At 31.7% G+C, this 12,216-nt stretch overlaps 2 protein-coding genes and 1 long non-coding RNA gene across 8 annotated transcripts; all 3 read left to right on the top strand.

Annotated features, from left to right (window-relative positions):
- Positions 1 to 1,322: 1,322 nt before the first annotated feature.
- LOC107887579 (cyclin-H1-1) lies at positions 1,323 to 5,361 on the top strand. 4 transcript variants are annotated; one of them, XM_041079869.1, is made up of 13 exons: positions 1,323 to 1,578; positions 1,861 to 1,911; positions 2,168 to 2,240; positions 2,330 to 2,448; positions 2,551 to 2,624; positions 2,938 to 3,058; positions 3,147 to 3,215; positions 3,546 to 3,587; positions 3,858 to 3,935; positions 4,321 to 4,379; positions 4,478 to 4,562; positions 4,669 to 4,757; positions 4,857 to 5,361. In XM_041079869.1, exons 1-13 carry the CDS (start codon positions 1,519 to 1,521, stop codon positions 4,930 to 4,932), a joined length of 996 nt encoding a protein of 331 aa, XP_040935803.1. In that variant the 5' UTR covers positions 1,323 to 1,518; the 3' UTR covers positions 4,933 to 5,361. The 4 variants fall into 4 exon arrangements, with proteins under 4 accessions (XP_040935803.1, XP_040935802.1, XP_040935801.1 ...); XM_041079868.1 differs by having other exon boundaries at positions 1,345 to 1,578; positions 4,854 to 5,361; XM_041079867.1 differs by having other exon boundaries at positions 1,345 to 1,578; positions 4,457 to 4,562.
- Positions 5,362 to 5,706: 345 nt separating this feature from the next.
- Positions 5,707 to 7,255, top strand: LOC107887602 (uncharacterized). Its single transcript, XM_016811852.2, has 3 exons — positions 5,707 to 5,945; positions 6,091 to 6,151; positions 6,850 to 7,255. The coding sequence occupies exons 1-3, from the start codon at positions 5,883 to 5,885 to the stop codon at positions 7,056 to 7,058; spliced, it is 333 nt and encodes a 110-aa protein (XP_016667341.1). The 5' UTR covers positions 5,707 to 5,882; the 3' UTR covers positions 7,059 to 7,255.
- Positions 7,256 to 9,070: 1,815 nt separating this feature from the next.
- Positions 9,071 to 11,892, top strand: LOC107887574 (uncharacterized). 3 transcript variants are annotated; one of them, XR_005904457.1, is made up of 4 exons: positions 9,077 to 9,475; positions 9,562 to 9,712; positions 10,665 to 11,036; positions 11,113 to 11,892. It is a non-coding gene; the product is annotated as an uncharacterized lncRNA (long non-coding RNA). The 3 variants fall into 3 exon arrangements; XR_001681211.2 differs by having other exon boundaries at positions 9,078 to 9,475; positions 10,678 to 11,036; XR_005904456.1 differs by having other exon boundaries at positions 9,071 to 9,475; positions 9,562 to 11,036.
- The last annotated feature ends 324 nt before the right edge of the window (positions 11,893 to 12,216 follow it).

Below are 12,216 nucleotides of genomic sequence, written 5' to 3'. Positions count from 1 at the left end.
AAGTCCAAAACTTATAATTCTACAATTGTTTCTCATCACGCTGAATAAATGGCCAATGGGCAACTGATGGAATGGCAAATGCGACAAGTAGGGGTGATGTCCGACCGCTCAAAGACCAAGCGTCCAGCAACAATGAATAGCCTTGGAGAGCTTGAAGCCTCTTTTTTTCAGATCTCGGAGTTCGGGATCTTTAACTAGAGTTTCGAACAGTTAGTAGTCTTGACCAAATTAAAGGGGTGATTGGTTGGCTTCAAGAGGTGTACAGAGGGCGAATGTGATTGGATCTGAATAGGCTCCTTCGGAGGATGGATTCTTTCAGGATAGAGGGAGGTACCCTATGGTAGAGGAGGTAAGAGATGAGCACGAACGGTGCCTTTCAAAGCTATACCAATGACGAACGACAGCCACAAAACAAGTGTACAGGAGTTGGTGATGTAAGAAGAGTCATGGCTGTTGGGCCGTTGTGCAAGAAGCAAAGGGAGAGTTTAAAGACTGACAAATGCATATACTAGTCGTTGGCAACGAAGGTCGAGTGAGTCTAGTTGCTTGATTTTCAAATAAAAAATATTTTTGGCATTGGGACAAATTTTCTCATTAATTTTTCCAAATACCAACACGTTTAGGTTTTTTTTTTTAAATTTTTATAATTAGATAAGTTTTTTGCTTTTGCAAATTAAAAAAGACAACAAAAGAAAAAATATATTTTTCCAACAGTATAAAAAATATGTCATGCAAATTATTTGATGAGATTCATGGAAAATTTAATCGGAGCAGTGAAAATAAATATTTCAAAAAAAAATAAAAAAAGTGATTAAATTTATTAAAAATGTATAGTATGGAGACTTTATATAAAATTCGACGAAAAGTAAAAGAAAACTTACCGTTATATATATGGATTCATTTACATAGATAGTTTTACACTTTTCTATGATTTTTTCTGCGATTATTAAGTTAGCATTTTAATTGTTGAATTTATTTATATATTTATATTTATCATGCATATAAATTTACGAATTAATCTGTTATATTTATCATATTAATTTAAAATATTATTTTTATTAATGTATGTTTATCATATTAATTTAAAATATTATTTTTATTAATGTATGTTAATGATGGAAAGTTTTTTACATTAAACATATATTTAGAAATTTTTAATTTACTAAAATTTTAACATATGATCGACATAAATAGAATAAAAATATGAGAATCATATTATTAAAATATTAATGATAAAAAAATTATGAAAATGTATAAAACTAAATAGAAACGTTTATGGGCTGAAGTAGTACTTTAAATGGGCTTTGAAGTTGAGGCTTGGTGGAGGGGATAATGGGGGTTTCACAAAGTGAGCTTAGAAGCGGGTTGATATTCCTGCTCGGGCGTTGGAACCCGGATCTGAATTTGGAAAGACTTAAAATTTGGGGAGATGTGAGTGTGTTGAGTGGCTGGAGAAATTATTTTGCGTAGCTGCGATCGAATTGCTGAGTCAGGGGCTACCGAGTTACTGAGTTCTTCATGGCTGATTTTCATACATCGACTCATAGAGCTAACTGGATCTTCTCGCCTCAAGAACTGGTAAATAATATGAAAGAAAAAAAAGAGAAATTTCATTGTTTCTTAAATGTGAGGAAAAAACCAATTGTTTTTCTTTGCAATGTTTTTCCGTTTCCACTGTTTATATTGATTACAACCTGCTGGTGTTAATGTTTTTTGCTTAATTTTCTTCATGGATGCTTTATTGATGTAAGAAGAGATTGAAAAGATAGAAAAGTAGGAATTGCAATTAATTGAGAACTTTCTCAAGTTTAAATTAGGTTCTTTTATGTTTTGTTTTTAATTCTTTTTTTGCTGATATAGGTTGAGAAATACAAGGCTGCAAATCAAAGAGCAATACAAGCACTGGAGAAGGTATGACAGAGTCCTTTCTTTTCAGTTTTGTATGTATGTCTATATGCGCGAGCTTGAGTGTGTGTTTGCATAGTGTACCTTCGGATTATCGTTTTAGTAGATTAGATGAAATTGGTGTTGAACTCCCTTCTTTACTTCCCATTAGAAGCATTTAAATGTTGTCAGTTGCAAACCACCATTATTGAAACCATTCCTAGTGGAAATTTTCTTTCTGGTGTTCATTTTATTGAAGCTGACTTGCTGATTTATTCTGAAGTATGGGACAACACAAATGGAAGTAGACGCTGATGGTTCACTATCATACCCTGAACCTATTGCAAGAGATAATGGTAAATGAAATTTTCTTTTACTTTTTAGTTCTATTGTGAGGTGCTAGGTCATCGAGCGTACCATGTAATATTTTGATTGTTCATGTCAGCTGACAAGCATTCTCGTCCAAAACCTCTTAACATTGAAGAAGAACAGTTCATGCGAGTGTTTTATGAGAACAAACTTCGAGAAGTTTGTAGTGCATTCTACTTTCCTAATAAAATTCAGGTACTTACTACCTTTTTTTTTTTTTTTTTGGATAATGGTCATACTATAAATAAATATGAGGCCATGATCAATGTGATTCTGTTTGTGGTTCATGTTTTGCAGGCAACTGCTCTAATTTATTTCAAAAGGTTTTACCTGCAATGGTCGGTCATGGAACATCATCCAAAACATATAATGTACGAGTCTTCTAAATCTCTTTCAGATACAAGCTCCAATGCCCTTTATCTCTGCATGTAATATGCTGGATGAGTCATTCTGATTTGCGCTTAAGAGTATGTTAGAAAAATGCATCATGTGCTATTTTAAAAATGTATGAAAATATCAGGTAAGCAACATACTGTTTGGAATTTGTATATTGTCCCTGACTTTGTCATTTCGTATGTGGTGGTGGAAGAAATGTTACTTTGACTGATAATCACCATTGAATACTAAACTTTCTTTAGAGAATAATGTAATTGTTAAATTGGAAAAGTTTCTTTATAACTCTAGGTTAACCTGTGTGTATGCGGCCTGTAAGATAGAAGAAAATCATGTGTCAGCAGAGGAGCTTGGTAAGGGGATTTCACAGGATCATCAAATGATTCTCAATTACGAGATGATAGTGTATCAGGTATGGCTACTGTTCTCCTTCCTTTTTCTTTTAGTCTTGCTTTTTTCTTTTGCTTGTGCTTCTCAAAAGTACATAACTGGATTTGCAGAGTCTGGAATTTGATCTCATTGTTTATGCACCCTATCGTTCAGTTGAAGGTTTTGTCAATGACATGGAGGTGGGTTTGGTTACTGATTATCCTTTTGTTCTTCCTTCTATAGTTGTAAAATATATTTACAAGTAAATCTTAAGTTGTTATTTGGGGTAATCATTTGTTTTCCCTTTTTTGTTTAGTCAATATTATTTATATCAGTAGTTAAAAAGTTAACTTTTGGAACCCTTAGTCTGTGGTCAATAATCAATATAATCATGAGCTAACCATCTTGGTGAACTGATACAAAGAAAAGGGGTTTTGTTATGATACCCTTTCTATTGCATTCTGCTCTGATTTAGTCTGTGCGATTCATTTTCCCCCTAATAATTAATGACAAAAGTGTTGGTTCTCTAGGAATTCTGTGGAGTAAAGGATGACGAAAATCAAATGCTGAAGGTAATATTTGTTATTGTCCTCTGGAATATTATGTTTGATAGCCCCATTCCTACTCATTTTCTGGAGAGTTTTCAATTTTTGGTTTGACATGCAATGGAGCTCCTATCTTTGAACTTTTGGTTAATCTGATCCAAACTTGTATCTTTATACTAGCGTGGCTAGGGCATTGACTTAATGCTGGCAATATATAGCCTCCAAAATTACAAATGCCCGACTTTATCTTCCTAAGATGTTTTCTATGTGTCCAATTGACGTGTTAATATTGCATAGGATTTGCAAGAAACTGCAAGGTTGGAAGTTGACAAAATTATGCTTACTGATGCTCCACATCTTTTTCCTCCTGGCCAGGTACTCTTTATAGTTCAAACTCCATTTTGAGCGAATCTTTTGCCATATTTTGCTCAATTGATAGTCTACACAGAGAATATCTTTTGAGAAGGCCATATCAATTAGTTCTCATAAAAAAATTGGTTCTTTGCTTGTGGATATTTTTTTTTTCTTTAATTAATTTCACCTGAACAGAACTGAGTTTTAAATAGAAACTTTGTTGAAATTTTAGCATAACAAACCCCTCTTTCATGATCTATTATGAATATAAGCGTCCTATACTTGTTGTAATGTGCTAATTGTTATGCATGTTCTCATTTGCAATTGATCAAATCTGTATCATGGATTGATTGATCTTCCTATAATATGATTCTCGTGGCTTTGCTTATCTGTTGCTATGTTACAGTTGGCACTGGCTGCTTTACGCAATGCGAATGAGATGCATAGAGTTCTCGACTTTGAGGGGTATGAGCTGCTTCATAATTCATGAATTTCTTTTAGTTAGGAGTATGATAAACTAATATTTTACAATTTATTTCAAGTCTTTGTTGTGTTCTTTGCAGATACCTAAGAAGAATTCTTGCACGCCAGAATTCCGAGCACACCATTTTGCAGCTGATAGAATCTCTAGATGCTATAGATGCTTGGGTATAGTTCCATTGTGATTTGATTTTTGACGTAAATCCAGTTCAGCAATAAATCCGTACAAGGTTTCACTGATTCAATTATATACTTTGGCTGGCAACATATATAGGTTAGGAAATTCAAGTTCCCCACAGAAAAGGATATGAAGCACATAAACCGGAAACTGAAATCTTGTTGGGGGCATAGCTCGCATGACGAGTATGTTCCGTACAATTCACTCTATGTAGATACGAGATGTTTTTTTGTATACCTACTTTCTATGTGGATTCATGCTGATTATTGGTTTTGTAACAGCAGTAAGAAGCGGGAGAAGAAACGGCACAAATCCCATAAGAGTTTGAATGAAGCTCATAACAGACCATCCCTTGCTTAACCTCACATATTGGAATTACCTTTGTTCAATGAAGTCATTAGTTTGGTTTAACTCCTCTCGAGATTGGTCTATAGTCCATATTATCCCGTTACCAATCTGGTAGGAGGCCAACAATAACATGGTTGAACTGAGAGCAAGGGCTATCGAAACAACCCATTTTCGGTGACTATTGTGGCAGAGTTGGTTCATGTAGGAGACATCAGCACATTCTGTATGGTGACCAGACCCTTTTGGAGAAGAACTAAATCCTATGGGGTTGCTGACAATAGGGCTCTGATTCCATATGATGGAACATAGGTTTTTGGTTACTTAGAAAGTGAATTATGGCATAGGACTTATTATCTGTAACTTTTTCTCTCGAATTCTCCATCAAAGATGCTTTGTTCATTTTTATTACATTGAAGAAATGAAAAACTTATTGATTACCAATTTCTGATTTTTCATGCTGTAACTTTGACGCACTGTTTTCAGACTGGTCGGTTGGATCGATGGACACGTGAATTGATTGAATTGGTCGTGTGGACCGGTTGAACTAATTTTTATTTTATTATTTTAATAATTGATTAAATTGAATTGGACAAACAGGTGTGGCATGTGGAACTGATCAAATTAAAAATTGATAATCAATCTGACTGATTTGAGTACTCATATAGTTCTAAAAACTTGTTATTAATGATTTTGTAATCTTGAAAATGGAAATTGTAGCAAATCGAAACATGCTTAAATTGTCACTCACCTCCTATTTTTCATAAATTATGCAAACATTCTGATTGCAAATTAATTTGAGGTAAAATTTATGTTTAATTTCCTAATTTAAGATGTAATCAACATATGAAATAAGAACAATCTTCAAAAGAGGCGCTAATCAAAATTGTTCCAAACGCTGTCGTTTAGCAAACCTCTTCCACCTTAAACCCACAAACCTCTCTTTGCTTCAGCAGAAGCTTTCGATGGCGTGCTTCGTTTCCTTAAGCTTCTCAATTCCTCCTTGTTCTCTTCCAAACCCACTCAAGGTAACCCCACACCCTTTTGGTTCCTCCAAATTCTCTCCCTCAAAACACTTAATAATTCTCACTTCAAAAAATATGTGAACTCTTTTTTATTTGCTTTTTCTTGGTTAAATGTCTCTTTTTTTTTGTTTTTTAAACGTTTATTCAGGTTAGATATCCAAAGAAATCAGCTTCCTGCAGACTTCCAGGCCTGGGAATCACCAAAACAGGTTCTTTTTCTTTTAAAGCTTGCAGTCTATCCCATTTTTCAGAAACTTCAAAAGCACGATCCTTTTTTATATAATTCTCAGCCATTTTTATAGGAGTAAGCTACTAATGAACATAACATGTAAAATACAGTGAATTCAGATGTTGGGTTTAGGCTAGAACTTTGTCACTATAGAAATGCAGATAATTTATGGGCTGTGGTTTCTTTGAACTGCTGAAATGATGATGAACTTCTTCCTTTTTTGAGTTCACAGAACTAGGGATCGTTTATTTGATTAAACCTAAATTTGTGTGTTGTTTTAGCTATTTCTTTGTCCCTGTATTTTGAATAAAAGCTTGCTTGAGGCCTTGAGCTAATTCTGCAAGAGTTTCAAGTGGATTGGCGATGGGGTCCTGGAAGGTCACAAATTTAGCCTTTCATCATTAGCCCACTTTAAAATGGATACTACATTTTTACAATCCTTTCTTTGGAGTTTCATCTAAGCTGTATAACTCAGCCAACTGAAATTCACAATATTGCTTAAAAGGTGAAACTAACATTCATAAGATGGATGAGAATGTGCAGAAGTGTTTAAAATGTGTCACTGAAGTTACTACTTTGATTTGCATACATTGTGACTGGATTTGGGTGCTTATTTTAGTCACTCCCTTGCTAGTATATATGCTTTTATAAACTGATATCATGAATTCCTACTTGCAGCATCCTATTTTCTGGCCCTCTGCAGCTCAAACACAACCATATATTCTGTCAATGGTGAACATTATCTGACTACAGTGTCAAAGCCTTTTGATGAACTTGTTTCATGTAATTTGAATGCAAGTTCTTCTACCCGTATCGTTATAATGGGTTATTGGGTAGGACCTGATGATGATGATGGTTGGGGATTTGTAGAAGCGTCTATATGTTGATCGGGATAATCAATTCTTTGCAAACTTGCATGAATCTGGTGTTTTCCAATTTTGTTCATCCTTTTCAGATACTTTACAGTTTTTAAGGAACAATATGTATAGCTTGGTAGGCATTGTTTACTACCAAAAGTAATGAAATTCTTGACATATGTTTTTGTTTTTCAAACTGTCTTTATATGCCATTAATCATTACCACATATTGAATGCAAGGGAAATTATTGCGGAAGGGATGAGTCCTTTGTTCATGCATTACTCTTCTATGGAGTTTGCCAAAACGATTCAAGGCTGCTAAAGGTGAAGTGGGCTCACAGGAAGCAGCTCTTTAGGCTCAGACTCCTATCAGTTTATAGGATACAATTCTAAATTCCATCCTTGTACAAAAATGTATGTTGCTTGGATTCGGGTACGACTTTGAGTTATGAGTATATATTTAGGGTTTAACTCCTCAATCGACTTAAACTCTAGACTAGGGACACGGCACAAAAGTGATGTGGACTCCCAATATTAAGACAAATAAGCAAACAAAACAAAATAGAATTAAACAAGTAGTTAGGTGTCATGATAATACACATTACACTCTTAAAGAGAGGACTCAGGTTTGAACTTTGGAGGCAACATTATTAAGAGGAGGAGCCACGAACCTCAACTATAGAAGACTTGCTCTCAGTAACATCAATGATTGTGATTAATTTTAAACAATCTCATAAGATCTAATCAAATCTGCTCTTTCAGACATAATGCTTAAAACTACCTATAATCCTTCTTCAACTCAACTCATAAATAAGAGGATAATGCATTTTAGCACATTCGAATTCACGTTCTCTTGTATTGACAACAATGTCCATATCAATCGAACTAAGACTCAATCAACAATTGACTTGCAAGAATTAAAACAAAAACATTAATCGAGCAGCCATTATTAGTAAATTTAACTCAACTTCAAATTCATCGGAAAATTATATATATATATAAAGATATAAAAAGTTTTGATAGATGAGAATTGGTAAAATTAAAAAAATAAAAAAAATTCCAAAATGAAAAGTTTTGCCAAGGTTTTGAAGAATGGTCAAAATTGTGAAACGAACTTCCTAACATATTTGGACCTCACAAACATTTTAATTTAATTTGACGAGCTTTGCTTCTAATGATTAGTTGATTAAGTAAAATAAAGCTGTGAGTTGTTGATTTTTTAATTTTGTGTAAAAAAAGATCCGGGTAGAAAATATGAGTTATATGTATTTAAAAATAATTTATATTTAATTATACAAATTTCATCAATTATATATAAATTTGAATTTAAAATATATTATTTGGAATTAAAATTATTTTAGGCCTCTCAGTTTCTTTTTCTTGCTTTTCGAGATTTCAATTTGATTTTCTTTTTATCTTTATTCCATTTGATTTTCTTTTTTCGCTTAATTCACAATTTGCTTTTAAACTATATTTATTTTTCCATTTTGGACAATTTAGAATCTGAACTACCTCAAATTCCTAATTTGCTATCTAAAGTAGTCCTCTTTTTTATTTTTTAATTCATTTTTTGATAGATTTTTAAGAAAAATTATAATCAATTACAAAGCGCCACGTGGTGCTTTTATATAAAAAATAATATTTTTTATTAAATATATATACAAATTAAAAATATAAAAATAAAAATAAACATATAAAAAATTTAAAATATATATATAAAATCTAAAAAACATAAATTACAAAAACACGACAATTGAAAAAAGTTAGTTGGAATTAATAATTTTATTAAAAAATGTAAAAAAAAAGTTTGTCAAAAGTTTAGAAAAAGTTTTAAAACAATTTTCTTTATATAAAATTCTAAAATATAAAATTTTAAAAAAGTATTTAAACTTTAAGTTTTTTTTATTAATTCATTTATTTGTTGCACATATGATTTGTTAAACTTTAAGGGATATTTGGTCCAATGAAATGGCTATACCATTATAAGTCTATTACAAGTCTATTTTGCAAGCCCACATAAATAGCTGTTTGGTTTAATGGAATACACTATTCCGAGCTTATGCAGAGAAATTTGGTGATTCCTATTCCCTCCCCTCTCCACTGATGATTGATTCGGTGCTTGAAGAACCTTATCTTACCCTCACCAAATTCTCACCTCAAAAACACTCAAACGAAAGTCATTCTTTGCTTCCTTCGACTCTAGCACACCTCCCCTTCATCCAGTGTCCTTCAGATAAACATTTCTCCCTTTCGTTGTTCCTTTCATTTTCCTTTCTACCATTTTTTCTTACCCACAAAATTTTTCTGCCTCTTTTTTGTTACTGCTTCCTTTACCATTTCAGTCCCTGTTGTTAGTCTTCTTCCTTTCACCATCATCTCAGACATTTTTTTTATTAAATAAAATCTTTGAGATCTTGGATCAGAATTTTTATCCTACCAAGCTTTCAGTGAGTTTACCCTTTTTACCTCTCTTTTGATCTTTTTTTTCATGTAAATCAAAACCTCATTTTGTTTGAATTTTTTTGAATTCTAGGTTTTGATAATGGGTGAGTGTTTTCCTTGTTTTGGATCATCGAACAAGGAAGGCAGTAATGGTGGGGGCAGTGTGAAAAAACTGAGCAAAAAGGATTCAACTAAAGACAGCTCAGTTGGACAGCCTCATCATGTTAACAGAGTTAGTTCAGGTAAAATGTTTTTTCTTTTTCTTACCTAAATTTCACTCTGTTTTATACATCAGCTGGAGAATATTGAAATCTCTGTTTTTTATGAGTTTGTTTCAAGTTTTCGATGACATTTAACTGTTAGAATATGTTGCTGGTTTGATCTGATACATTTATGGTTGTTTTAGGGTGTTTGATCGATTTAGATGGTTTATCAATATATATCTTTGAGTGTTTATATGAATTAATGGTTAGTGATTCTTTTGTTGGTAAAATAGTTTGAATTCTACTTTGATGAAGGGCTTCGTGACTGCTCAATATGGGTATGTATCTTGCACAAGTATGGCTAGAATTTTCGAAGTTTTTTCATATATTTGGAGGTCATATATTCATATCCACATGTTGGAAAAGGGTACTTAAAAGAAGAATAAAGAATCCATGCTGCATAGTTTGTAAATCTAGTTTTAGGTTTAGGAATGCAGATTTTAAAATTTTATCTTCACATATTAAAAATTTTAAGTAATTGAAACCATCTAATTATTAATTTAATTAGAGATAATAAAGTCAATCTATGATTAACAATAATATTTTGTAAAATGATCCAAAAGAATATTTATAATAATTTTAAATTCAATTTATTTATCAGGAAAAATTAGTATATTAATCTATGGTTTAAATGCTATGTTTTGTTTATTAAAATTGGATCAAATTGATGAATTGAATTGATTCGATTGGTATTATAAAATTGAGAAAAAATAAATTAATAAAAAATAGTAAATGTTAATTTGTTTATGTTATTTCATGTATCTAGTTTATGAAACTTTGGTGGTGTTTGAATTGTTTCTTGTATTGTACTAGACTTGTTAAATTATAATTTATTTTCTTTTGATTCATCATGTGTTATAATAATTTTGTAAACCGTCAATCTTTTGATTCATAATATTGAACTTAATTTTAATTTGCGTTTTTTCTTGAGATAATTATGTTAGGTTTTTCACAATCAAGTGTTTCTTCCCAAAATTCTCGAGGAACCAAAAGGAAATGAGTTCCAGAAGAAGATGTTGCGTTGGTTGCCTGTATGGTTGACTTGCACAATGTTGGAACCTTTAATGCATATATGGGATTCAAAGCCGATTATTTAAATGAGCTAGAAAAAATGTTAGAAAAAGTTTTACCCCATGTTATGTTGAAGGCTAAACCTAATCTTGAATCGATGATTAGGACATTGAAAAAGGATTGGACAATCGTTTATGACATGCTTAGTGGAAAAAATAATAGCGGCTTTGGTTGGGACGAGCATAGGCAGCTTGTTATTGCTGAAGATGCTGTGTGGAACTCATATATAAATGTAAGAATTATTTCAAGTCTTTATTATCTTGTTTTGACCAAACTTATATCTAATATGGATTCCTTATTTTTTATAGTCATAAAGAAGCCGGTCAATTCAAACATTATAGTTTTCCTTATTATGACCAACTTACTGCCATCTACGCAAAAGATCGAGCCACTGAAAAAGATGCTCAAACAACCGCTGATATTATTGAAGAAATAGATGTTGAGGATGTAGCTACTACAAATACTCATGAAGAAAGAAACGATTTCCATGGATGTGAAGTTGATTTTTCTTTGGATGACATGGATCTTTCAGCTACACAATCGCAGCCACCTAGAAACCAAAGTGATTTCACATTTTCAAAGAAGAAAATAAAATATTTCTGATGCAAGTGATCATATTTCTTCTACTTCATTTACTGATGCTGTCACTTTATTGGCGGAAAACATACGGACCGTTGGCCTTGAAATCAGTAGCATCATTGCCTTCGAAGTGCTAATTCAACAAAAGTCAGAAATGACCATTCAAGAAAGTGCTTTAAAATTATATCCAACCTTATGTGAAGTAGACGGTTTAACTGAGGATGAGTGCTATCGCGCGTTGAGCAAAATTTCAGACCATCCAATGTAAATGCTTATTTTCTTTAGTTTACCTTCTTCTGTGCGATTGGAATGGGTTAGAAGATTTCTTGCTAATCATTAAAAATCATGGTTGTGTTGATGATATTTTGGTAACTGTTTGTGTTTGTAATATTTGGATGGTATAATGACATGATAGAATGTCATTACAATGTTGTAACTTTTTTATGTTGTAAAATTTAACATATGGATTATAACATATAAGCTAATGAAATCATATAACTTTTTGTTAATATATGAATATTATGTTTGGATGTGAAATATAATTCTAAAGCTATTTATTACTTTTAATATTTTGTTTTTTTATTATAGAATAATTAAATTATTTGTTTCACGAATGATGTTTTAGCACAATAAATATGTATTGCAGTTTAAAAATAATAAAGTAGGTTATATATTATTTTTATAATATTATATATTATGATTTTTTAATTCATATAATAATAATTATGTTAAAATATGATTAAATTATTTTTTATTTTTATTAAAACATATTCAATAATAATTTTATTAAAATTTAATAACAATAACAATAATAATAATTATCTATCTAAAAA

The sequence above is a fragment of the Gossypium hirsutum genome, chromosome A11 (genome assembly GCF_007990345.1).
Source record: "Gossypium hirsutum isolate 1008001.06 chromosome A11, Gossypium_hirsutum_v2.1, whole genome shotgun sequence".
In the NCBI taxonomy this organism is placed as follows: Eukaryota; Viridiplantae; Streptophyta; class Magnoliopsida; order Malvales; family Malvaceae; genus Gossypium; species Gossypium hirsutum.
This window is presented reverse-complemented; position numbering and strand designations above follow the sequence as displayed.